The sequence below is a fragment of the Lepus europaeus genome, chromosome 9 (genome assembly GCF_033115175.1).
Source record: "Lepus europaeus isolate LE1 chromosome 9, mLepTim1.pri, whole genome shotgun sequence".
NCBI lineage: Eukaryota > Metazoa > Chordata > Mammalia > Lagomorpha > Leporidae > Lepus > Lepus europaeus.
The window spans coordinates 17,826,883-17,854,528 of NC_084835.1; the positions used below are offsets into that span (position 1 = coordinate 17,826,883).

General features: G+C 45.9%; 1 protein-coding gene across 5 annotated transcripts in view; it reads left to right on the top strand.

The window, feature by feature from the left end:
• ULK4 (unc-51 like kinase 4) overlaps positions 1-27,646 on the top strand; it is a 597,001-nt gene that overhangs the window by 143,107 nt on the left and 426,248 nt on the right. For all 5 annotated transcript variants that reach the window (XM_062200117.1, XM_062200120.1, XM_062200121.1 and 2 more), the window contains 2 exons: positions 3,409-3,591; positions 23,230-23,357. In XM_062200117.1, the coding sequence (XP_062056101.1) occupies positions 3,409-3,591; positions 23,230-23,357 (311 nt within the window). The remainder of the gene's footprint in view (positions 1-3,408; positions 3,592-23,229; positions 23,358-27,646) is intronic.

Below are 27,646 nucleotides of genomic sequence, written 5' to 3' on the forward strand. Positions count from 1 at the left end.
TCATAGTTTTTGTTAATCTTTTTTTTAAAGATTAATAAATCTTTTCAAATCTTTCAATTATGTATTTATTTATTTGAAAGAGTTAAACAGAGAGAGGAGAGACACAGAGAGAGAGAGAGAAAAGTCTTCCATCCGTTGGTTCACTCCCCAATTGGCTGCAACAGCTGGAGCTGCGCCGATCTGGAGCCAGGAGCCAGGAGCTTCTTCTGGGTCTCCCACGTGGATGCAGGGGCCCAAGTATTTTGCCATCTTCTACTGCTTTCCCAGGCCATAGCAGAGATCTGGATGGGAAATGGAGCAGTCGGGACTCGAATTGGCACGCATATGGGATGCCGGCGCTTAAGGCCATGGCGTTAACCCTCTGTGGCACAGTGCCGGCCCCTCTTTTCTTTTTAAATGTAATTAATTGATTTGTTGCTACCGTGCTGATCCAAAGGCAGGAGCCAGGTGCTTCTCCTGGTCTCCCATGCGGGTGCAGGGCCCAAGGACTTGGGCCATCTTCCACTGCACTCCCGGGCCATAGCAGAGAGCTGGCCTGGAAGAGGGGCAACCGGGATAGAATCCGGCGCCCCAACCGGGACTAGAACCCAGTGTGCTGGCGCCGCAAGGCGGAGGATTAGCCTGTTAAGCCATGGCACCGGCCTTATTTAAGTCAGAGTTACACAGAGCGAGGAGAGGCAGAGAGAGAGAAGTCTTCCATCTGCTGATTCACTCTCCGGATGGCCACAACGGCCGCAGCTGCACTGATCTGGAGCCAGGAGCTTCTTCCGGGTCTCCCACATGAGTGCAGGGGCCCAAGGACTTGAGCCATCTTCTGCTTTCCCAGGCCATAGCAGAGAGCTGGATCGGAAGTGGAGCAGCCGGGACTAGAACCGGTGCCCATATGGGATGCCGGCACTGCAAGCAGCGGCTTTACCTGCTACGCCATAGTGCCTGTTAGCTTAAAAGCCAAATTAAGGAATTAACCTAGGTAACCCTCATCAGATGAATGGTTCAAGAAAGTGTCGTATAGATACACAGTGGAATATTACACAGCTGTAGAAATGAAATTCTGTCATTTGCATCAAAATGGTTGGAACCTTTGAGCAACATGTTGAATGAAAAAAGCTGGACACAAAAAGACAAATACCCCATGTACTCCCTTATATATGGGAGCTAAAAATAAAAAAATCAACAAACAAAAAAGAATGCCAGTGTGTATCTGTTTTGCTGCAAATACAGTATGCTGTTAAACCTTTTAACAAGGATTTATTTATTTATTTATTTGAAAAGCAGAGTTAAAGAGAAGCAGAGAGAGAGGTCTTCATCTGCTGGCTCACTCCCCAGATGACCACAATGGCTGGAGCAGGGCTGATCTGAAGCCAGGAGCCAGGAGCTCCTTCCAGGTCTCCAATTTGGGTGCAGGGGCCCAAGCACTGGGGCCACGTTCCACTGTTTTTCCGGACCATATTGGAAGTGGAGCAGCCAGTACTGGAACTGGCGCCCATATGGGATGCTGGCACTCCTGGTGTAGGCTTTACCTGCTATGCCACAGTGCCAATCTCTAAACTTTATTTTCTTTCTTTTTTTTTTTTTTTTTTTTTTTACACAGAGTGGACAGTGAGAGAGAGAGAGAGACAGGGAGGAAGGTCTTCCTTTTCCGTTGGTTCACCCCGCAATGGCTGCTGTGGCTGGCGCACCGTGCTGATCCAAAGCCAGGAGCCAGGTGCTTCTCCTGGTCTTCCATGCGGGTGCAGGGCCCAAGCACCTGGGCCATCCTCCACTGCCTTTCCGGGCCACAGCAGAGAGCTGGACTGGAAGAGGAGCAACCAGGAAAGAATCCGGCACCCCAACCGGGACTAGAACCTGGTGTGCCGGCGCCGCAGGCGGAGGATTAGCCTAGTAAGCCGCAGCGCTGGCCTAAACTGTATTTTAAATCTTGATCAAATTTGGGCTGTCATTGTGGCATACCAGGTAAAGCCACTGCCTGTGACATTGACATCCCATATGGGTGCTGGTTCACATCCTTACTACTTCACTTCTGATCCAGCTCCTTGCTAGTGGCCTGGAAGTAGAAGCAGTAGATAGCCCAGCCCTGGCTGTTGAAGCCATCTGGGGAGTGAACCAGCAGATGGAGGATCTCTCTCCTTCTCTTTCTGTAACTATGACTTTCAAGTAAGTAAATAAATATTTGAATATAAAAAATAAATCCTTGTAAAATTGTTAAGAATTATATACTATATTTTTAATGGTATTATGACTCTTTTCCAATTTATTTCATATGAATGAATTTGAACAATTTTTATTTTTGACAGGCAGAGTTAGAGAGAGACAGAGAGAAAGGTCTTCCTTCCATTGGTTCACCCCCTAAATGGCTGCTATGGCCGGCCCGCTGCGCCGATCCAAAGCCAGGAGCCAGGTGCTTCCTCCTGGTCTCCCATGTGGGTGCAGGTGCCCAAGGACTTGGGCCATCCTCCACTGCCTTCCCGGGCCACAGCAGAGAGCTGGCCTGGAAGAGGAGTAACCGTGACTAGAACCCGGCACCCATATGGGGTGCTGGCGCCACAGGCGGAGGGTTAGCCTAGTGAGCCGTGGCGCCGGCCTTGAGCATGTTTGAATTTGATTGTTTATAGCCCTTGCCTATTTTCCTGCTCTACTGTGGTTTTTTAAATTTTTGTTTGTTGAACTGTTTATTTACTGGAGCATTAAGCCTCTGAATATAATGTAAATTAAAAATGTGTTATCTCAAAACTTTTAAGTTATAACTGTTTCATAAGCACCTAACTCATTGTCTACATGAAGTTTTGTGATGTTTTTTTGTTGCTTACGAGGAAGGTTTTCTTTAAATAGAATTAGCTTACCAATTTGTGGTTGTGATAGCCTCTCATGTCTTTTTAAAAAAATATTTTTGTTATTATTTCAAAGTCATGGAGGCACACAGGGAGACAGAGACAGAGTTGGAGAGATCGTGTGTTTGCTGGTTCACACTCCCAGGAGAGCCGGAGTTGGGTCGATCTGAAGCCAGTAGCTAGGAGCTTCTTTCAGCTCTCCCATGTGAGGGCAGGGGCCCAAAGCACTTGGGCCATCCCCCGCTGCTTTCCCAGGCCATAAGCAGGGAGCTGAATTGGAAGGGGGGCATCCAGGATTCAAATTGGTGCTTGTATGGGAAACCTGTATCACAGGTGGCAGCTTATTAACCTGTGCCACAGCGCCAGCCCGTTTCTGATGGCTTAAAATACCACTAGCTTTTCTTTGGCATCTAGATGATTGTCTGCCTGTTACCTTTGTTGAAAACTTCCCACTTTTTCTGTGTGGAAAAAAAAAAAAAAAAAAAAAGCCTAAGGAAGCAAGGTGAGCACCTTCTGTTCGTTTCCGCAGGAGCAGGTGTTGCGCACTTGAGCTTGACACAGATCTGTGCTGTCTCCGCAGGCCTTGTGCAGGATCACTCGCCATTCGCCTGCTGCCTTCCAGAATGTCATCGAGAAGGTGGGCCTGAACTCCGTGATCGGCTGCCTGGCCTCTGCCATCTGCAGGGTCCAGCAGTACATGCTGACCCTGTTCACCGCCATGCTGTCCTGCGGGATTCATCTGCAAAGACTCATCCAGGAAAAGGTTCGACTCCGACCGTTACCCGTCACTCCGTTTTAAAATGCTCCTGTTGTCCCCTACAAGTAATGTCACCTTGGCAGAATTTCGTTTCTCTCATCCCAAAGGACCTCTTTGAACTCTACTCAGTTTTTGTCCCACACATCTGAAGATGTTTTAAGAGTCTTTGGGTGATTAAAACCGAGGTCCAGCAAATGGCTTCTGCCTGTGTGTCCCATTTTACTAGTGAACAGTGAAGAGTTTCCTGTGTGCACGGGTTTCTTAGGCCTTCTCAGCCTCAGTCCTGCTCTCTGGGCCACGCGGTGGTGTCACCTGGGAGTATGTGTGGGAAACGCAGACTCTCAGGGCCCCTGCAGAGTTCTTGAATCAGAATCCACATTAAAAAAGAATTATTTGAGAGGCAGGAAGACAAGGAATGTGTGTGTGAGAGAGGGATCCTTTGTTTACTCTCCAAGCCCTGGAAGTGGCTAGGGGGTGAGAGGGTAGGCTAGGGCAGGAGTCAAGAACCAGGAAAACAACGCACACCTCCCACGTGGGAGGTACAAACCCAATAAGTCCAGCCATGACTGCTGCCTCCCAGGTCTGCATTAGCAGGAAGCTGGAGTCAGGAGACAGGGCGGGGGGTTGAACCCAGGAACGTCAGTGTGGATACAGGCGTCCTAACTGCTAGCCCCAATGCCCAGATTTTGCTTCTTTTTATTTTTACTTTTTAAAGATTTATTTATTTGTTTGAAAGGGAGAGACAGATATCTTCCATTTATTGGTTCACTCCCCAAATGGCCACAGTGGACATTGCTGGACCAGGCATAACCTAAGGGGCTGGGCCAAGCGGAACCCAAGAGCCTGGACTTCCATCCAGGTCTCCAGTGTGGATGCCAAGGGCCCAAGCACTTGGGTCATCTTCCGCTGCCTTCTCGGACGCATTCGCAGGGAGTTGGATCTGAAGTGGAACAGGTAGGACTTAAACCCCTGTGCTCAGCTTAACCAGCCGCACTACAGTGCAGGCCCCTAGTCTATAATTCAATGAGGTTGCTAGGTGATTCATTTTAACTTTGTGATTTGAGAAGCCTTGCTTGAGAATATTAGAGTTAGGTGAAAAAAAAAAATTTTTTTTTAAAGGGCCGTGTTTAATGTTTGGAAAGTGATGACTCGAAGTTGAGATTTTTCAATTGTGCAACTTACTCCATTTTTTAATTTGGTACCATGGAACAGGGATACATATTTCTAGCCAGTGTTTTGTGAATCCTGTTAACAGTAATGGTTCTGTGAGTTGTGGAGTGGGATCCTCTAAGGCATGGCTATTCTGCATTAAATGCAACATGTTAAATTTTGCTTTATATAAGGGAAGTTAAGATTTCATGACTATTGTGAATAACTAGGAGATTTGCATAGTAATCTTGAACCAAATAGAAAGTCAACCACCTTTTACTGTAACTGCTCTAATTTAGATTTTGCTAAGTTTGTACCTCAAAGCGATTTTTTTTTCCCCAAGCCATTCGTGTTTCCAGGTTTTGCCATTAAATTTTCTAAGTCATGAAATTAGGAAAAGTGACGCTGGAGTGGCTTTGCTGTTGAAGCTGTGATAAGAGGTCAGAAGTTGTATTGGAGTCCCTAACCCTTGGCACAGGCATGCATTGATTAAGCTTCAAATATCTTAATTCACGGAAGCAGTAAAATGAGTTGCATTTGCTAATTTTTAGCCGTTTGATAATGTGTGGCACTATTCCGTGCATGTTAAAGAAATGAATGATTGTACAATGAAGTGTACGGAAGGCTAAATAATCTTCTGATTTGGATTAGTATTAGTGCTGTTAAAAATCTTTTTTATTTGGGGGGGAGGGGTCCCATCCTCTGACTCCCCCAAATCTCACAATGGGCAGGGCTGAACGAAGGCTGGAGCCAACAGCTGGGAAGTCAAAGTCTTGCATGTGGGTGTCAGGGATTCAAGACCTCCCAGGTCTGCATTAGCAGGAATCTGGGGTCAGGGGCCCAGGCCAGGAGTTGAACCCAGGTACTCTGATGAGACAACTAACCATTGTCTGAACCATAGGCCAAGGGCAAAGTGTATTCACGTTGCAGTGAGCCAAACCCTCAGCAGTTTTCTATCATGCAGAACTGCAACTTGGCATTCACGAAACACTGGGTGTTGGTGTGCTGTCAGACGCTGGATTTTTCTTTTTTCTTTCTTTCTTTCTTTTTTTTTTTTTTATTTTTGACAGGCAGAGTGGACAGTGAGAGAGAGACAGAGAGAAAGGTCTTCCTTTGCCGTTGGTTCACCCTCTAATGGCCGCCGCGGTAGCGCGCTGCGGCCGGCGCACCGCGCTGTTCCGATGGCAGGAGCCAGGGGCTTATCCTGGTCTCCCATGGGGTGCAGAGCCCAAACACTTGGGCCATCCTCCACTGCACTCCCTGGCCACAGCAGAGAGCTGGCCTGGAAGAGGGGCAACCGGGACAGGATCAGTGCCCCGACCGGGACTAGAACCCGGTGTGCCGGCGCCGCAAGGCGGAGGATTAGCCTGTTGAGCCACGGCGCTGGATTTTAGGCAAGTGTTCTGTTTCCGAAGGCTTCCTCTAACACCACGGTGGCAGGGGGAAGGAGGCCACTGCCGGGTGGAGGTGGACATCCAGGGCCCTGCTGGGTAACTTTTGACACCCCAGGGGTACGGGAGCCACCCTCATTGCTTCTGACAAGAGTGGCAGTTCAGGCCTTTCTCTGCTGCCACCTTTGCTGGTGGAGGGAGGGTTCCTTGTTCCTGTGTCCACTGACGCTGGTGGGGTGTGTGGGGGCGGTGCCTCCTTGCTAATGAAAGGTGGTGAAGGAGCAGGCTTCTCACTATGTGGTTTTTTTTTTTTTTAAGATTTAATTTGAAAGAGTTACACAGAGAGGTGGAGACGGAGAAAGAGGTCTTCCATCTGTTGGTTCGCTCCTCAGATGGCCACAAAGACTGGAGTGCACCAATCCGGAGCTAGGAGCTTCTTCCGGGTCTCCTCCGTGGGTGCAGGGGCCCAAGGATTTGGGCCATCTTCTGCTTTCCCAGGCCATGGCAGAGAGCTGGGTTGGAAGAGGAGCAGCCGGGACTAGAACCGGCACCCATGTAGGATCCCCATGCTTCAGCCAGGGTGTTAACCTGCTATGCCACAGCGCCCAGCTCCGCTCTGCCTTTTCTGATAGGATCACAGCAGAGAGAGGGAAGGGGAGGCTTGTCGCTGCTGTGCCTGGGTGGGGCTCCAGGCTCCTCATGTTGGGTTGGGAGTTCCGTTGCTCTGTTTCATCTCCTCTGATGCGACTCTGCCGGCGAATGGTGTTGGGATGGCTTGTTGTGACCACGTGACCTTGTCCTGGGCTTCCTGCTTGCCCTCTGCTGATGGTAGTGGGGACGTGGTTTTTCCATGGTGTTTAGCTAAAGGGGAGTAGCCATCCCTTTCTTAGTCCTTAGGCTTTAGCCATCTGGTTTTAGCTGTGTATTTGTGTAACACCTGTTGCTATTTCCAGGGTCCTGGGATATGTGAAGCCAAAATGTAACCCAGTGCATGCATTGCTGTGTTGGTCCTCAGGTCCCAGGGTCGCTAGCTGGCCTGGTCTGCTCTCTCCACCTGTCAGTCTTCGTATGTTTGCTTATGTATAATGCCCAGAGTTTTTAGTTGTACTTAATGGTAGTGACAGAGAGATGGCATATTCTCTCTCTTCTCCTCAAGTTAATTAAATGTATCTCTGATAGCTCAATAATGTATGACAAATTTTAGTTCAAAATGCAAGATTCTGTTTTTTCTAATGAAAAACAATCTATCATTTATGGGACGTTTACCATGTGCAAAATGCTTGGTGATTGGCGGAGAGACAGAAGGCAGTGGATTTGGAGTATGGTGAGCAGAGAAGAAAGGGCTGGAAACTTTGCAAGATGACCTTGATGACCTTGACCTGGATCCTAGAGGACTGTATAGGGCCATGATTGGCTTTCCTAATGGGTTGTGGCACCACAGCCATTGTTTTGTTTTATTTTTTTATTTGACAGGTAGAGATATAGATAGTGAGAGACAGAGAGAAAGGTCTTTTTTTTTTTTTTTTGGACAGGCAGAGTGGACAGTGAGAGAGACAGAGAGAAAGGTCTTCCTTTGCCGTTGGTTCACCCTCCAATGGCCGCTGCGGCCAGTGCATCTCGCTGATCCGAAGCCAGGAGCCTGGTGCTTCTCCTGGTCTCCCATGGGGTGCAGGGCCCAAGCACCTGGGCCATCCTCCACTGTACTCTCGGGCCACAGCAGAGAGCTGGCCTGGAAGAGGGGCAACCGGGATGGAATCCGATGCCCCGACCAGGACTAGAACCCGGTGTGCCGGCGCTGCAGGTGGAGGATTAGCCTAGTGAGCCGCGGTGCCGGCCAAGAAAGGTCTTCTTTCTGTTGGTTCACCCCGCAAATGGCCACTATGGCCAGCACTGCGCCAATCCGAAGCTAGGAGCCAGGTGCTTCCTCCTGGTCTCCCATGTGGGTGCAGGGGCCATCCTCCACTGCCCTCCCGGGCCACAGCAGAGAGCTGGACTGGAAGAGGAGCAACCGGGACAGAACCCGGCACCCACAAGGGATGCTGGTGCACACCGCAGGTGGAGGATTAACCAAGTGAGCCATGGCGCCAGCCCCTGTTTTATTTTACGTTATAGAAGAGTGCCTACATTTGTCTACGCATGAGTGAAGGGCTGGTTTACCAACCTTATTATGGCAAAGCTCAGGTTTTCTCCAAGTGTTTGGTTTGACAGACTGGCGTGAGTGGGAAAGGAGGCAGCCTGGAAACAAACAAAAAGGTTCTGGCTTCCTACTGGACAGAGAGAAGGAGCTACACTTGTGGTTCTTTAGGGGGACCAATGCCTGGGTGTTGTGTTGTTTTTAATTGAGATTCACTACCCCAAATAAGTCCCTCCCCTTCCTTTTCAATAAAAGAGATTGTTTACCACAGAAAATTCAGAAAACTTTGTATTAGCTTTCTTTTGGTGCCAGAATTCAGTGTAAATAAGGCATTTACAATTTTTGAGAAATGAGGAGGTGAACTAAGAAAAAAAATATATATATATATTGTATGAAGTCACTTTGGATCTTCAGTTAGAAGGGTCACAGACGGATGTGTGAACTTGGGGAGAGAGCCGTTCCCACAAGGGCTTCCCGAGGGATCTGTCACAGAATGAGTGTCAGACTAGCAAGAAACATTGGACAGAGCTGCGGCCAGATGATGAGCGTGGGTTATACGGGAGTGTGTCGTCCTAAGTCTGCATGGACATGCGTGTGTGCGTTTGAACGCATACAGGGAGAAGCGGCGCCAGCAGTGAGGATGACCACAAACCAGTAGACAGCTCTGTGTATGAATCACTGGTGTGATTTTAGAAATAAGACCATACAGTAAAACTCAGTGCCGGATTCTGGGTGTTACGGATCCCAAAGCGTGTAAAAAACTCCTGGAGCTGTGCTCCACTATAGCTGAGCTCACACCACTTACATCAGCTGTGTAGTGACGTAGCTTCACACACCTGCCTCAGTTATTTTTTTTTTCCTCTGAGAGGTAGAACCTTGAGTGTACTTTGTAGCTGAATAACTGATCATGGGTACTTTGGATTGCATGTGCCTTGGAGGTCACATCAAATGAATGCAAACATTGATTTCTAAAGCCACACCACATCTCTCAGGTGAATCTGCTGATGCTCACTGGTGAGATGGCTGCCTTCGGAATGATGTTGATACCGACTACAGATGCTGCCTTTGTAACTTTTGGCTTTCCTGATTGATGTTGATGCTAGCTGTTGTCCAATTTTATTTTAGGAGTCTAATCTGATTGTAACTGGTGCTTTAGCGTTAGTGTTTTGACCAAGTACATAGCAGTGATTAAAAATAAGCCTGTAGCAACTGATCTCCGTATTACTTGAAAGTACCGTGACTGATTACTGTGAAATTTCATGATGTGAAAGTGTGAAAAAGTTAGATGTTGAGAGTCTACTTGGTGTTTTTTTTCCCCCCAATGTTGCTAGGCATACAGACTCAGTGGTGGCTAATCAAGTGTTTAGAAAATGGAAATTAATCTGTACATATTAATCTGATCATGAATTTATGTTGTGAGATTTTTCATGCACATGTATAAAACTTGTCAAAGATATTTTATATAGATACTTTTCTTTTAAAATATTTATTTATTTGAGAGGGAGAGACAGAGAAATGGATATCTTCCATCTGCTGGTTCACTCCCCAAATGGCTGCAGTGGCTGGAGCCAGGCCATTCTGAAACCAGGAACCAGGAGCTTCCTCCAGGTCTTTGATGTGGGTGCAGGGGCCCAAGTACTTAGGCCAGCCTCCGCTGCTTTCCCAGGCCGTCAGCAGGGAGCTGGATTAGAAGCGGAGCAGCCAGAACTAGAACTGGCACCCTTATGGGATGCTGGCACTGCAGGTGGAGGAATAACCTATGACACCACAGCACCAGTCCCTTATGCAGATACTTGACTAAAGTTCTTTAAGGAAAGTGCGATCCAAAAATTTTAGATTTATTAAGTACATTTTCAGTATTACATAGCAAAATAGTGCCAGCATAGTTATCGACAAGATTTCTCATTGGTTTTTCTTAAGACTATTATTTAATGACCAGTCTGTCCTCATTGATTTTCAGCTGTGACAGTCGGTCAGAAGCAGATCAGTTTTACCTCTTAAAATGTGTGAGAGAGGAGTTGGAGATTCTCTGCCTCATTGCTGCTTTTCGTTCATCCGATACTTCAGTCTTTATGTCCTGGAGGGATGCTTCAGCATTTTGCTTAATTTTGACAGAGATAGATATTTTGTTTTGTGATGGAAGCTTCATATATTTTGGACAAATTCTTAATGTTGTGAGTATTTGCTGCCATCATCTTTGTGTTCAGACAGAAATGTCCATTCTGAAAGCACTGCTTAGTGCCTTTGGCTCCTGGTTGTGAATGTTGGACACAAATTGGTTGCACTGTCGTTGGAGTTATAGAACTAAACAGCTCCCGCCCCTTTCCTTCCACTTGTATTATTTAGGTATGTTGAGCTGTGTGACAAGATGAATTTAAATCAAAGCTGAATACATAGTGGGTTGCAAGCTGAAGTGACCCGAGGTCATTTTTGGTTCTCAAAAGGTAGTTTTGATTATTCATCCTAGGCACCTAGTCTTTGCCTGCAGCCTGTAATCCTTCCCTCCTCAACTGTTAGGAGACGAACGCTGTTGTAGACATGTGGTGAACACTGCTTCAGATTAAATATGGAGCCCTGAGCATCGAGTTGTAGGGAGTCAAAGTCATCATTGTTCTTTCTGTTTTTGTTTTTTGTAATGACTAAGAACTTATTTAGAGCATAAGCCATTTTTAGGCTCAGCTCCACAATTTACAGCATCATAAGGGACTCGGATCATTACATTACAAATAAATCTCAGACACTGTTTTTAATTTTTGATATGATAGTTTGTCTAGTTTGTTTCACTCAAAGTCATGAGCCTATTTAATTTTGTAGGATTGTTAGTCATGGCTGAATAATATTATATCAAGAACTGCAAAAATATCCCTCATCATACATATTATTGGATATTTCTGTTTTAAAATTGTCTATTGCTGTAGGAAACTTTTTATGGCTGGATGTGTTGCTTTTTTATTTACATACTTACGTTACATTTATCTGTTGCAGTAAGGAACCACTCCAACATGCAGAGGTTTAGACAAGAACAATAAGTTGTTTTGCTCACAAATCTGTAATTTGTGCAAGCCTGTGTTAGGGGCTGGAGGATAAACTTTCCAGATGGTCTTTCATATGCCTGGCAAGTTGGTACGAGCTGTCCGCTGGGAACTCGGCTAGAGCTTTGGCCGTGAGCCTCGGTCACATTCTTTGTGGGCCTCCGCAGGCTACTTGGACTGTCTCAGTGCATAGTATGGCCACTGGGCCCAAGAGTGATTATCCCAAGGGGATCACCAGAAAATGCTTGGTATTTTCATTTCTTTTTTAAAGAAGATAGTAGCATAGTAGAGTGTTCGTCCCCCCCCCCCCCCCCCCTTTAAGATTTGTTTATTTGAAAGGCACAGTGACAGAAAGGGAGTGATAGAGAAAAAAGATCTTTGATTCTCTGGTTTACTCCTCAGACGTCCACAATGGCCAGAGCTGGGTAACAGGGGTCCAAGTGCGTGGGCCAAATTCTGTTGCTTTCTCAGTTGCGTTAGCAAGGAACTGGATTGGAAATGGAGCAGCCAGGACTTGAACTGGAACTTGCTTGTAAGAGGGATGCTGGTGTTGCAAATAGTGGCTTAAATCGCTGCGCCACAGTGTCAGCCCCTGCAAGGTCTGCTCCAAGTCTGTAAGGTCAGGTAGCACCACTTCCTGTCTCTACTTCCTCTGCCCTCCCCCCATATGTCATTAGCATTTTTCATCAAAGAATGGCATGAGCCTGGTTGATCTGAACTTCGGGTAGGTGGATTACTGGTGAGAATTAGGGTTTATTTAACAATTCCTGTATTTTAAATTCTTACGTATTTGCATTTAATGTGAAAGAGAGAGAGAAGGACAGAAACAGATGTTCCATGTGCTGGTTTACTTCCCAAGTGCTTGCCACAGCCAGGAGCTTGAACTCCATTTGGGCTTCTCACATGAATGACAGGGACCCAAGTACTTAACGCCATCACCTGCTACCTCCCAGGACATGCACTAGGCAGGAAGCTAGATCCGGATTGGAGTAGCTGGGACTTGAAGCTAGTACTCCGAAGTGGGTTGCAGGTGTCCCAAGCATGATTTAACTGCTGTGCCAGACACCTACCCTCAGATCTCCTATTTTAGATGTTAAAATTCTTTCCTGTTTCTGTTTGTCTTACACACAATAATACTGTGCGCACTCTCTTAGATAAAGCATACACGCTCATCACTCCGTTAGGCAAAACTTCTGTAGCTGTAACAGGTGTGCCAGAAGAAAACACCATGTTAAAGGCTTTTGAGGTTTACCAGTTCTCTTTCCTGCTGCGGAAGGGAAGGGTGGACGCTTAGTTTCCTGCTGGCTGAATTTGAGCTCTTTGCATGTTACTACGGCCGTGCCAACACTGGCCACCGTCCATCTTCTTCTTTGCTGATCTGCTTTGTGTTAAAAATGAATTCCTCCCAAGTTTGCATTTCTTTGACTACTTGGTGAGGGCAACTGTATTTTAGCTTGCCTGTTGACAGCTCAGAGGTCTTTTGTCAACTGCTTTCCCACACTACCCTCCTTAATTAAAATTTGAGCAGTTTACATAGTCTTCCTAGTTTGAGAAGCAGAGTATCATTTCATGCCTTTTGTTTTTGCTGTTTTGTAAAGTCTTGTTTACTGTTGTGTGTGTTTTCTTCTTTGTCTTGGTTTATGTGTCTTTTGCATAAATTTTCAGAAGTGTGCTTCTTGGAACTTTATGCACTATGATATTTTTCAGAATCTAGTCATTATATCAAGCCTAGGAGATGTGTTAGGGAGTGTTCTCCGCTTTATTTTGTAATTGAAGAAACTGAAGTACAGTTCTTTCGTCAAGCCATGGGGTGTTTGTACGTAGGTTTTCCCAAGTCCAAGTCTCAAGTCATGCCACTCCTCTATTTGCTCAGTTGCTCTCTTAGCAGCTACAGAAGTCTGTAGTTTTCTTGGTGTAAGTCCTACGTGTTTCTCTTTCCTCTTCCTTAAATGGTTTGTATGTTTTGTTGCTGTTAGGGAGATTTTTTATACCTTTTTTTTTTAAATAAAGATTTTATTTATTTGAGAGGTAGAGTTACAGACAGAAAGGTCTTCCATCTGCTGGTTCACTCTCCAAATGGCCACAACAGCCATAGCTGGGCCGATCCTGAGCTGGGAGCTTCTTCCAGGTCTCCCATGCGGGTACAGGGGCCCAAGGACTTGCGCCATCTTCTATGGCTTTTCCAGGCCATAGCAAGGAGCTAGATGGGAAGAGGAGCAGCCAGGACTAGAACTGTTGCGCATATGGGATGCTGGTGCCACAAGCAGAGGCTTAACCCACTATGCCACAGCTCGGGCCCCTGTTACTGAGATTTTTATGACTACACCGTATGAGAAGACTTCAAAAAAAAAATTAGTAAGAGGTGGGCATTTGGCTCCTTGGTTAGGATGCCCTTGTCCCATATCAGCGGAGTATTTCAGTTGCATCCCAGGCTCTGGCTGCTGACTACAGCTCCCTGCTAACGCAGACCCTGGATGACAGCACTGATAGATCATGCAATTGAGTTCTTGGCACCCGGCTGGAAGATTTGGATTGTGTTGTGGGCATATGGGAATGAAGGTGGAGGAGAGTTCTGCTGTTTGTCTATATGTCCATCTCTTGGCCTCTTAAATACATAATTTTTAAAAACTTACTGAAAAACATAATTAATGAAAGTTTATTTTGGTGCAACATACTTTTGAATCCATGCACAGGTTTTTGAAAACATGGATTTTCCATGGACTTTTTGTTTAGCAATTTGATAAATGTATTCAGTGGGTGATGATCAAATGAGGTTAGTTAGCCTTTGCATCTCCTTAAATATTTAAGGCTAACCACAGTTGTACATATCTGTGGGGTACAGTGTAACATTTCAATAATGCCCACAACATGAATGCATTGAATCAAAACAATTGATGTTTTCTTTGTGACCATTCTGTGACTGGAGTCTTTGAAATCCTCTCATAAAAGACAGGATAGGTTACCGTGGATGTGTGTTGCAGAACACTAGAATGTATAGCCGTTATCCAGCAGAGTTTCTGTAGCCGTTATTCAACGTCTTTCATCCTCCTGTCTTCCCCTTCCTCTAGTTATTACTATTCTACCCTTAGATCAACTTTTTTAAGTGGCCACATATGAGTGAAAACTTAAGTTTCCTAATTCCAGTTTATTTCATATAATGTGATGTCCCTGTAATTCCATCCATTTTCCAGAGAGTAATAGGATAGTGCTCCTTTTAATGGCTGGGTAATATCCCATTGTGTGTGTATCCCGTGTTCTTTTTCCATGCAGTTGCTGATGGGCATCTGGGTAGATTCCGTATCTTAGGTACGATGAGTAATGCACCAGTTACTAGGGGAGGGCAGGCATCCCTGAGACGCGCTGATTCCGTTTACACTCAGAAATGGGGTAGCCGGAACAGATGATAAATCTATTTTGAGTGTTTTGAGGAGCTTCCTTACTGTTCTTCGTAATGACTGTACGAATTGACACTGCCATCAACAATGTGTAAAAATTCCCCTTTTTCCACATCCTCTCCAGCATTTATTATTTTCTTTTTGACAACAGCCTTTGTCACTGGAGTGGGGTGATAGCTCATTTTGATTTACATTTCCCTGAATGCTAATGTTACTGAACATTTTTTTTTTCCATAAGTTTGTTGGCCTTTTGAATTTCTTGTTTTAATGAGGGTTTATTCATGTCATTTTCCCTCTAATGTATCTTTGAGGCAGAGGAATGGAGATGGGTGGAAGGAGAGAGCTCCCGTTGGCTGGTTGACCACTCAGACAGCTGCAACAGCTGGGGTTAGGCAGGGGCTGAAGCAAGGAGCTGGGAACTGCAATCCAGGTTTCCCCCCTGCGTGGCAGGAGCCCAGCTGTTTGAGCCATGACTTCTTCCTCCTGCGGTCTGCGTTAGTAGGAAGCTACACTCAGGGGCTGAAGGCAGAATTACACTCAGGGTCTCCACTGTGCAGCGTGGGCATCTTAATCAGTAAGCTGAACCCTGGGTCCAATTTTGCTCACTTTAAAATGAGCAAAAATCGATTAATTTTTTTTTTGTCGCTGAGATTTTGAATTCCTTATGTAAAATGAATATCAATCTTTTATAAGAAAAATGGTTTTCAGAAATTGTCTCCCGTTTTGTAGGTTGTCCCTTCATTCTGTTGGTTGTTCTCCTTTGCTGTGTAGTTTTGTAGAGGCTTCTTAGCCTGTTCTTTTGTGGTCTTAGCCATAAAGTTGCTGCCTTTATCTGTATCTCAAAGTTTTTCTCCTATGTTTCATTTTAGTAGTTTTATTGTTTCAGGGCTTGCATTTGGATCTCTGATCCAATTTGAGTTGATTTTTATATAGGGTAAGAGATGGGTTGTGTGTATTTGTGTGTGTCAGATTTCAGTCTTCTGAGTATGAATATCCAGTTTTCCCAACACCATTTTTATTGAGGACACAGTCCTTTATCCAGTACATGATTGTGACACCTTCGTTGAGAATCAGCTGGCTATAGATGCGTAGATTTGTCGTGGGAGTTTGTATGCTTTTCCATCAGTCTGTTGGTTACTGTAGCTCTGTAGTGTGTCTTGAAATTGGCCATTAGGATGCCTCCAGCTTTGTACTTTTGGCTCCTGGCTGCTTTCGCTATGTGGGCTTTTCTGTGCTTCCATATGAATTTTAGGATTTTTTTTTTAAGGTTCTGCATAGAGTATCATTGGTATATTGATGAGGACTGCATTGAATCTTTAAATTTTCTTTTTTAAAATTTTTTATTTATTTTTTTATTTTTGACAGGCAGAGTGGACAGTGAGAGAGAGAGAGAGACAGAGAGAAAGGTCTTCCTTTGCCGTTGGTTCACCCTCCAATGGCCGCCACGGCCAGTGCGCTGTGGCTGGCGCATCGCGCTGATCCGAAGCCAGGAGCCAGGTGCTTTTCCCGGTCTCCCTTGTGGGTGCAGGGCCCAAGCACCTGGGCCATCCTCCACTGCCTTCCTGGGGCACAGCGGAGAGCTGGCCTGGAAGAGGGACAACCGGGATAGAATCTAGCGCCCCGACCAGGACTAGAACCCAGGGTGCCGGCGCCGCAAGGTGGAGGATTAGCCTAGTGAGCTGCTGTGCCAGCCATACATTGAATCTTTAAATTGATTGGGGCAGTATGGACATTTTAACAACATTAATTCTTTTCATCTGTGAACATGGGAGAATTTTAATTTTGTTGCGTCTTCTTTCATCATTGTTTTATAATTTTCATTTTAGAAGTCTTTTACATTGGTTAAATTTATTCCTAGGTGTTAAATTTTTGAAGCTATTATGAGTGGGACTACTTTTATGATTTCTTTTTCAAGGAGTTAATTGTCACTGAATAAAAATAGCATTGATAGGCCGGCGCCGCGGCTCACTAGGCTAATCCTCTGCCTTGTGGCGCCGGCACACCGGGTTCTAGTCCCGGTCGGGGCACCGATCCTGTCCCGGTTGCCCCTTCCAGGCCAGCTCTCTGCTATGGCCAGGGAGTGCAGTGGAGGATGGCCCAGGTACTTGGGCCCTGCACCCCATGGGAGACCAGGATAAGCACCTGGCTCCTGCCATCGGATCAGCGCGCCTACCGCGGCGGCCATTGGAGGGTGAACCAATGGCAAAAGGAAGACCTTTCTCTGTCTCTCTCTCACTGTCCACTCTGCCTGTCCAAAAAAAAAAAAAAAAACCATTGATAATTGTATGTTGATTATGTACTATGCAACTTAGTGAATTTATCATATCTAATGGTCTTCTGATGGAATCTTTAGTTTTTTCTGTATATAGAATCGTGTAGTTTTTGTAAACAGGAATAATTTGACTTCATTTCCTCTTTGTTTATCTCTTATTTCTTTAGCTGTCAGATAAAATGTTCTGTAAATGTCTCACAGGACCATTTTACCTGTAGTATACAGATTGGCTTTGATATTTCTTTGTTGATTTTGTTTTTGTCTAGATGCTCTGTCCATTGATTAAAGTGGGATATGAAAGTCTGCCACTATTGCTCTTCTGGAGTCTATATCTCCCTTTGGATATAGTAGTGATTATTTTATAGAATTTTTGTGTGCTACAGAATTAGGTACATATACATGTATGTTCATCAGTCTGTGGAACTATCCCTTGATCATTATATAATGACTGTCTTTTATATATTTTTACACTTTTATTTTTGTCTAATTTTGATGATTTTGTCTTATTTTGACAGTTTATTTTTCAAATACAGAAAAATATAAAGAACCATTCAGTTAGCTCACTTGGCTTTAACATTTTTCCATATTTGCTTCATGTTTAGACATTATACACATTTTTTTTAAGTCACAGGCAGATTTATTGATATCACATAATGTGGGATTCTTAAAGTGAGGAAAAGGGCACATTAGTGTTTAAGGGGTATAATTCAGTGAAGACAACATTTTACAAGTATATATTCCCAATGATACTGCATCGACACATTTAAAAATAAATGTAACACATCAAGAATAAAGGATAAAAGCCATATGACCATCTCAGAAGATGCCAATAAAGTGTTTGATAAAGTTCAAAACATCCGTTAATGATAAAAACCTTTAACAAATTAGGCATAGAAGGAACATAACACGACAAAGGCTGTATATGACAATCCCACAGCCAACTTCATATTTAATGGGGGGGGGGGACTGGAAGTATTTACACTAAGATCTGGATTCAGACAATATGTTTGTTCTCGCCACTCTTACTCAATATACTCCTGAAACTTTTAGCCAGAGCCACTAGGCAAAAAAAAGAAATAAAGGGCATGGAAATAGGAACCAAGGCAGTAAAATTGTGTATGTAGATGACATGGTCCTTGTTTGCAGTTTGCATTGTAGAATCTATTTTATCTGATAAAGAGTATACCATTTGCACAGAATATCTTTTCTATCTTTTCAGTTTAGTCTGTGTGTGTCTTGACTGGTGAAATGAATTTATTGTAAGCAGCGTATTGTTGGATCTTAATTTTTTGTTCATTTAGCCAGTTGGCATCTTTTCATCAGGGAAGCTGGTCCATTACATTCAACATTATTACCGATAAATAATGACCCAGTACTATCATCACATTTTTTTCTTCTATTTATTTTGAATATAATATAATTTGCTTTTTTTCTCCCCCTTTTCATGTCTGTTTTGTGGTTTATGCTCTTCTAGTGGGATATATATATATATATATATATATGTGTATGTATGTATATACACACACACACACATACATGTGTGTGTTTTATGATGATGGCTGTCTGCCTTTTGCTACTCTATGCAGCAACCCCCTAAGTATTTTTGGCAAGAAAACTTGGGTAAATTCCTACAGCTTCTGCTTGTCTTGGAAAGTACCCCCCGCCTTTTTTTTTTTTTTTTTTTTTCATTTTCCTTTTTTCTTTATCTATGTAGGATAGCTTTGCTGGGTATATTATTCTTGGTTGGGAGTTTTTGTTTTTTTTCATTGCTGGGAATACATCACTCCATTTCTTCCTGCCGTAAGTTTCCTGTTGAAAAACCTGTTAGCCTATTGGGGGTTCCCTGAAACGTAACTACATTCCTTTTTCTTCTAGATTTTATAATTATTTTGTGTTGTACTTTTGAGAGTTAGACTGATGTGTGTCACAGTCAGGATCTTTTCTGTTTTGATGCATTTCAAGTGCTGTGGGCCTATGAACTTGGATGTTCCCGTTTTTCTCCATATTGAGGAAGTTTTACTGTTATTTAATTGAAGAGCTTTCCTTTGCTTTTTCTCCTGTGTTCTCCCTCAGAGTTTCTTAGAATTCAAATATGTGTTCATAAAATGGTATCCCAGATATGTTAGAAACTGTCTTTTATCATCTGTTATCTGAGTAGATCTGACTTGAGGTTTAGATGTTCTTTCTTCTGCTTGACCTAGTCTGTTGTTGAGGCTTTCAAATGTATTTTTTTTACTTGACACATTGAGTTCTTTGTTTCCAGGATTTATGTTTGATTCTTTCTCAAGATCTCTGTTTATTTACTGAATTTCTTAGTCGTATCACATAATCTTTTCTTGATTCCATGCAAATGACTGCCAGTATTCTCTTGCATATATAAAGTTATTTAAGAGGCAGAGAGAAAGGGAGAGACAGAAACACACACAGAAATCAAATGTGCACACCCATCTTCTGGTTCACACCCCGAAGGCCTGCAGCACTGGGGGCTGATGACGAACGTAGGTATCTCAGTTGGTAACTTAATCACTGTGTCACACATACTCTGGAAAATTAGTCCTTTATTATTATTATTATTATTATTTTGACAGGCAGAGTGGATAGTGAGAGAGACAGAGAGAAAGGTCTTCCTTTTGCCGTTGGTTCACCCTCCAATGGCTGCTGTGGCCGGCGCATCTCGCTGATCCGAAGCCAGGAGCCAGGTGCTTCTCCTGGTCTCCCATGCGAGTGCAGGGCCCAAGCACTTGGGCCATCCTCCACTGCCTTCCCGGGCCATAGCAGAGAGCTGGCCTGGAAGAGGGGCAATCGGGATAGAATCCGGCGCCCCAACTGGGACTAGAACCTGGTGTGCCAGCGCCGCAAGGCGGAGGATTAGCCTGTTAAGCCACGGCACCGGCCGTCCTTTATTATTTTTAAGGGTATATTTATTCATTCAAGAGGCAGAGTTAGAGAGGGAGAGAGAGAGAGAAAGAGGTCTTATATCCGTTGGCTCACTCCCCAAATGGTCACAGTGGCCCGAGCTTGGCCAGTCTAAAGCCAGGAGCTTCCTCCAGGTCTACCACATAGGTGCAGGGGCCCACACACTTGGACCATCCACTGTTGCTTTCCCATGGGCATTAGCTGGGAGTTGGATCCTGAGTGGGGCAGCCAGGACTTGAACTAGAGTCCATATGGGATGCTGGCACCGCAGGTGGAGGCCTAGCCTATGCTACAGCACTGGCCCCAGTCCTTTATTTTTTGAAAGATTTGTTTATTTATTTGAAAGGTGGAGCTGTAGAGAGGCAGAGGCAGAGAGAGGTTTTCCATCCACTGATTTACTCCCCACAATGGCTGCAACAGCTCGAGCCCTGCCAATCCGAAGCCAGAAGCCAGAAGCCAGAAGCCAGGAGCTTCTTCCGGGTCTCCCATGCAGGTGCAGGGGCCCAAAAACTTGGACCATCTTCTACTGCTTTCCCAGGCCATAGCAGAGTGCCAGATCGGAAGTGAAGTAGCCACGACTCGAACCGACACCCAGATGGGATGCTGGCGCTGTAGGTGGCAGCTTTACCTGCTATGCTACAGTGCCAGCCCCTTCCAGTCCTTTATTCTTAAAATGTTCTTAAATACATTCCCTAGTCTTCTTTCTGCATTCATTGTGTTTTATTTCCGGGTGGAATTTCACTTTATTTTTTTGTGTCCACATGTCTTAGACTTTTCTTTATCCTTTCTAATAAATGACTTAAGAGCTTTTTCCCCACAGGACTGGGGTCTGTATAAATATGGATATTTGTGTGTATGTATCACATCTGTATCCATAGTCTCTCCCAGGTCTTTAAATAATTTTGTGTTTGGCCGGCGCCGTGACTCACTTGGCTAATCCTCTGCCTGCGGCGCCAGCACCCCGGGTTCTAGTCCCAGTTGGGGTGCTGGATTCTGTCCCAGTAGCTCCTCTTCCAGTCCAGCTCTCTGCTGTGGCCCGGGAAGGCAGCGGAGGATGGCCCAAGTCCTTGGGCCCCTGCACCTGTGTGGGTGACCTGGAAGAAGCTCCTGGCTTCAGATCAGCTCAGCTCTGGCCATTGTGGTCATTTGCGGAGTGAACCAGCGGAATGGAAGACCTCTCTGTCTCTCTGGCTCTACCTCTCTCTGTAACTGTTGTTCAAATAAAAAAAATTTTTGTTCTTCGTTAAAAAAATGAGAGGTTTAGTGAAGTGTTGGCAGTATTCAGGAAGGATGTAATGGTGCGTTGCAGCAAGGCTGTGATGGGGTGGCCTTCCGACAGAGCTTGGGGATTCACTGGCCACGAGAGGAAGGGAGCGGCGGTAGAGAGGGTGCTCACATCGATGAGTCCGGCTGCTACCGTGGTGATCCTCAGGGGCGGAGTAGCACATTTAGGGTGGTGACTGTAACGTGCCCTTCATCCATACTCGCTGGATGGGAGCATTTCATCACATTGACTTTGTACTGTTTTTTCCTCTCTAACTATGCATGCCTGTGTTTTCTCACCCATTTGAGAAATGTAGCCTTTCTTGTTTTGTTTTTAACTTTAATTTTTGAAAATTTCCTAAAACCAAGCCATGAATTTCAAAATCAAGAAATACATTGATGTGGGGCCAGCGTTGTGGCACAGCAGGGTAAGCCACTGCTTGAGAGGCTGGTGTCCTGTACAAGTGCTAGTTGGACTCCTGCCTGATCTACTTCCAATCCATTTTCCTGTTACTGTGGCTGGAAAAACAGTGGAAAATCATCTATAAGTGTTTGTGCACCTGCTACCCACATGGGCAGCTGAGTGGAGCGCCTGGCTTCAGCCTGGCCCGGCACCAGCTGTTGCAGCCGCATGGGGAGTCAACAGGCAAATGGAAGATCTCTGTCCCTCCCTATCTCTGTAACAAGGACTTTCAAACACATACGTAAATACATAACATGTAAATACTTTAATAAAGGAAATACATTCACGTAACACACGTTAGCCAATCTAGAGACCTTATTCAGATTTTTACCTGTTGTCGCAGTGATGTTCCTTATGGGAAACAAACTTGAGATCTCAAACTGCAGTTAATTCTCTCTGTGTTTGTAGTCTCCTTTAAAGTGGACCAGTTTTTCAGTCAGTGGCTGGTGGAGGTGTGAGTGGTTTTGCAGTGTGTGTGTGTGTGTGTGCATGCACAGGTGTTGGCATTGGTGTGGAAGGCAGATTGGCCACTGTGGTCCTTGTACTGCAGAGTATGAACTAGCGTACGGAATCGCCAGTGGGGAGATGGGTGTTCTCCTGTCAGGGTGCTGAAAGCTGGAAACAGATCTGTTCCAGGACGCCCTGGGGGTGAGGCTGCCTTTCCCCTCCTCAGGGGGCTACCTGGCTTTGATGACTTGGTTCAGGATCTCCGTGAGACTGATGCTGCTGCGTGTACCTTCCTTGAGTAGAAGCATATTCAGGACTGCAAATTCCGCCTACCTGGCCACGTAGCACCCAAGATAAAAGGACCAGGAGTGTCAAAAAGAAGTTGAGGTTGTAAATTCTGCCTTGGACTCACAGTGTTACTGCTAGGCTCGTCTTAGGCTAGGACTCCTGTGAACCCTGTGATTCTGTATTCCTGGCTATTTAACATTCAGTAACAATCTCTGCGTGTGCACGTGCACATTAGTATGTGTGTGTGTGCTATTTGAATATTTGTATATTCAATAGGCACCTGAAATGATGTACAACTTGTGTATTAAAGGAAAAATAACAGAAGTTACTTCTGAATGAGATATTACAGCTTTAATGAAAGAACATTGCAGAAGTATAGCTTTTTCTTATGCATCATGTACTGGGTATTCATTTTACTGTATATCTGTTAAGCCTCAGATATATAGATGAGAGATCTTGTTTCTTTATGTGCAGGTTTTCTCAGAGCATCAAATCTACATGTAGATGTGATTGCCAACTGTTTACTTAGGTATTGCTGGTTATATGATTGCATAGTCAGGAGACAGGTTTGTTTTACTGGTCTGGATTTGAATTCACCTCAGAATTTGGGCAGATTACTTAACTTTTAAAGACTGATTTTTTTTCCTTCAACATAGGGATATCATTGTCAATATTTATATCTTAATTTTCAGGTGTCAGTGAAATAATAATATAAAAAGCTCTACTAGGGATCCAGGACAGGTTGAGAAGGCTAAAGCAGTAGCCACTATTTATTTCCTACTGTGTGCTTGATTATTATAATGTCCTCACTCCGAGAGGTGAGGCTGCTGTTTTTTTTGTTTTGTTTTTTTTAATGTTTTCTCAAAAAATGTGTTTCTTCAATATCTTCCACAGGATTTTGTCTCCACAATTATCCGTCTACTCGACAGCCCGTCCACTTGCATTAGAGCCAAAGCCTTCCTGGTGCTTTTGTATATTCTGCTTCATAACCGTGAGATGTTGCTGCTCTGCTGTCAAGCAAGGTATGGCTCTCTGTGCTTTTCCTCAGTGTCTTCCGTGGGATGCCTGTCTCACTGGGAGCTGCACACCTGCCTCACGGGCTTTTCCTTGGTCCCTATCTGGGCCTGGTGCGGGAGTTTGTCCTATTCCACACTGATGCCCACAACCCTGTCCTAAGATGTCCTGAGGATGTAAAATGTCATGTGTCCTCGGCCAGCGCCGTGGCTCACTAGGCTAATCCTCCGCCTGTGGCACCGGCACCCCGGGTTCTAGTCCTGGTCAGGGCGCTAGATTCTGTCCTGGTTGCTCCTCTTCCTGTCCAGCTCTCTGCTGTGGCCCAGAAGGGCAGTGGAGGATGGCCTAAGTGCTTGGTACCCCTGCACCTGCATGGGAGAGCAGGAGGAAGCACCTGGCTCCTGGCTTCGGATAGGCACAGTGCACTGGCCATAGCGGCCATTTTGGTGGTGAACCAATGGTGAAGGAAGACCTTTCTCTCTGTCTCTCTCAGTGTCCACTCTGCCTGTCAAAAAAAAAAAAAAGTCACGTGCCCTCCCTCTCCACTGGGAGCCACCATGCACCCGGAGAAGGCTCTGACGCAGCACAGTGCGAATAGCTGATGTGTCCTGGCTCAAAGGCAAACCCAAGGCAGCATATTGAAGTGGGCGCTGGGAGCTATTTTTGAACGAGCCACTTGGTTATTTTTTTATTATTTATTTTTGTTGGTGTTATTTTAACATTCTGGAATGAGAAGCCGTAGGACTGGAAGAGGCAGACTGATGACGAAGGAGGAGGAGCAGGGCAGGAGGCAGGAGCTGATGGGCTGGGCCTAAGCTGGGCATCCCTCTCTCTTGGGGTTCCTACTCCTCCTAAAGGGACGCATCCCCTTCCCCCAACCCTGGGTGCTCCACAGTCCCCCCCACACTCTGACGCCAGCATCTTTCGAGCCGTCTGGTCCATGCTGCCCTGGAGCCTGGAGACGGCTGAGAATCTCCTTTAATGTCTCTTTCTAGATCTCGGGGGTTTCTCTGCTTCCTCATAACAACCAGGAGAGCCTGGAAGAGCTGCGATTTACAATGGCGATTGGCAGGCCTCCTCCCTCCATAGATAGCCAGAGAATAAATATTTCAGTGTTTGTGAGGTGATGGGAGGACGTGTGGATTCTTGGTAGATATTTATATGACAAGGGAGAAGACAAATCCCTGTGTATTCTTTAATTAACATGAAAATATGATCCTTGTCTTGAAAACTGATGTCTCATGTGTTTTATTGATTGTTTTGGGAGGATAAACCCTGTTCCTGTTAGTCCACTGTGTCCAGAAGTGGAGGTGACTGTTGTCTGTTTTTAAAGACTTCCCCGTGGGCCTTGCTGCCTCTGCTCTCCCCTTGGATCTGCCATTTTTTACCAGAAGAGCCCCTGTGGTTGCCCAGCAGACACTCTGACATCATTTCCTGTTCGTGCAGCCTGGTCTTCCTATAACAGCTAGTGCGTCTGCCCACTTCGGTTTCTTCCCATAACATCGCTCTCTCCTCGCTGTCCTTCCTTGTCTAATTCCCGCCCCCCTCAGCCCTTGTCTTCTGAGTCTCAGTGCCCACGGACTCCAGCCGCCTGGGTTTTCTTGGCTGGTTTTTTTTTTTTTTTTTTTTTTTGTGGACAGTGAGAGAGAGAGACAGAGAGAAAGGTCTTCTTTTTCCATTGGTTCACCCTCCAGTGGCCGCGGCTGGCGCACTGCGGCCGGCACACCGTGCTGATCTGAAGCCAGGAGCCAGGTGCTCCTCCTGGTCTCCCATGCGGGTGCAGGGCCCAAGCACTTGGGCCATCCTCCACTGCACTCCCGGGCCATAGCAGAGAGTTGGCCTGGAAGAGGAGCAACCGGCACAAAATCCGGCGCTCCGACCGGGACTAGAACCTGGGGTGCCGGCGCTGCAGGCAGAGGATCAGCCTAGTGAGCTGCAGCGCCGGCCTCTTGGCTTCTTTTGTAGCACGCTGAGACTCAGGGCTCTGTCCCAGTTGCTGTTCCCTGTGCCCATGATTTCCTCCCCAAGACGTTGGCATGGCTGCCTTGCTCGAGTCACTTGGGTCCCTGTTCAAAGGTTACTTTTTCCAGAAGCCACTCCAATCACCCTATCTAAAATACCCTCCGTGACCTCCAACTCTGAAAACTCTTGAACCGGACCATCACAGTCTGCATGTGACACATTTCGTTTTTCTGCAGAGTTGCTGTGACTTCTGTGTCTCTGAACATTTAGAAACGTTTTGCGGTGGTGGGAAAATGGTAGCCTGAAGGCACACCCCGGACCCTCGCTGCCTCTCCTCTCCCTCTCCGGAGCAGCACAGTGAGCAGGCTGAGTGTAGAGAGGGGGCTGCAAGGTGAGCCAGGCCTTGCGGGAGAGGTACGCGGCTGCTCTCTCCTTTCTGCTCTGTATGGCCGAGGTGACACCTCTGTCTTCAGGCCCCTAAGTTCTGGGTGAATAGTAGACTCTGATGCATCTCAATGGTCCACAATGCACAGGACTTGGGCCTGTGGTTGCTGGAGCGCCAGGGGCTCTGGGGCAGGACCGAGGGGAGACCACCTCTCCCTCCCCCCTCCCTGTCGTTGCAGGGAACAGCTTCCTTTCCCCACCTGCTGCTTTGCCACACCTGTCGGTCTCAGGTGCTGGGTGGGTGAAGAAGTCCGTAGGCAGACGTGTGTTCCAGCCCATTTAGGGAAACACAATACTTGGAGGAGGAAGAACTGTAAGACCAGGCAGCTCTTAACTGGTGCAGAACTAACGGGAGAGACAGAATAGAATGTCAACAATTAATGAAACGTCTGTGCTGAGGGAGTTGTATTTATTTATTTATTGAAAGTCAGCAGGAGAGCTAAAAAAAGAAAGCACATTGAATCCTACAGAGTCCATGGCAGGTGTGTGAGAACAGTAGGAGACTTGCAGTCAGCCCAGGAGGGCTCACATGGAAAGGGGGTGGAGTCCAGGAGAAGGCAAAGAACGCATAAGGGAGGGCTGCTAATTCAGGGAACCCCAGCAGGTGCCCTTTGGTTGAACATGCTCTCTCCTGACCCTGTTGTCCAATGAAGGTGAAGGAGTGAAAATAATACAGGGCTTTGAGTGCCAGAAGGCCAGGATGGCTCCGGCAGGTGACTGCTGGTCCCCGTGTTTGTGTTTTGGAAGCTGCGTGGCTGTCAGACGAATGCGCTCTCCCCAGGTCTGCAAGGGGAAAGGGAAGGGCCAGTGTGGGACCTGGTTACCACCCGGCAGAACTCCAGAAGCTTGAGAGTTGGCGTCCCAGCCATCTGTAGGCACTGGTGACAGGAAGGTGAGCCTGCAGACAGGAGGCTAGTGGAGAGTTGGCCCCCGCTCTCCTCCCCTGTCCTGAACATCAGGACAGTTAAGGACCGGCGGCTTCCTCTGCAAGGTGACCGCCTCTTCTTCCCTCCCTGAGTCTTAGATTTTTGGCAGTCTGGCTTCCATTCTCTGGGCTAAATGTTGGCGTGTCCTCTTGGGGAAGCTGACTGATCCCCAGTGAAAAGCTCTCGAGGGGCTGACATCTGAGTGTCGCCCACTGCAGCCAGTGAAGCCTCGTCCCATCAGCAGAGCCCATCTCTCACAAGCCCTACTCCCGCACACAATCTTCCAGCCAACGTTGCGTGCGTGAGTTTGTAGTATGAATGAACAACAAGGAATCTCCAGATAGTTGCGTGAAGCCTTTAATCACAGAGTGAAGAAACCCAAACTCACCAACAGATAAAAGGGATGAGGCAGAAGCACAGCCCAGAGCTGTGCACAGCCAGCTCATGGCATTAAAGGAAAGCAGATGACCCCTAAACCCATGAGGTAATGCTCAATCTTTCCCATTAAAGTACAAGTGCAAATTAAAGGCACATTGAGGTCCCGTTCCTTACTCAACGCCCTGGCTGTGTTTGACAGTGTGTTCTGGTGAGGCTCTGGGAACTCGGGCTCCCACGCATTGTAGGGTTGAGGCGGGGAACCGCAAAACACTTTTTAATATGGAGAGGAATTTGGCAGTGCAGCTTGAGCATCCCTTGTCTGAAAAGCTTGGGATCTGATTTTTTTTTTTTTTTTTGGATTATTTGCAGATACATAATGAGAAATCTTGGTGGGATAGGACTGAAGTCTAAACATGAAATTCATTTAGGAATTCACAGATTATACATGGAGCCTGAAGGTGGTTTTGTGGGGTATCTTTGGTCCACCTGTGCTTTGACCTCATCCCCTGAGGTCACGCATGGAATTTTCTGCTTGTGGCATTGTGTTGGTGCTCAAATTGTTTCCAATTCTAAGAGTATTTTAGATT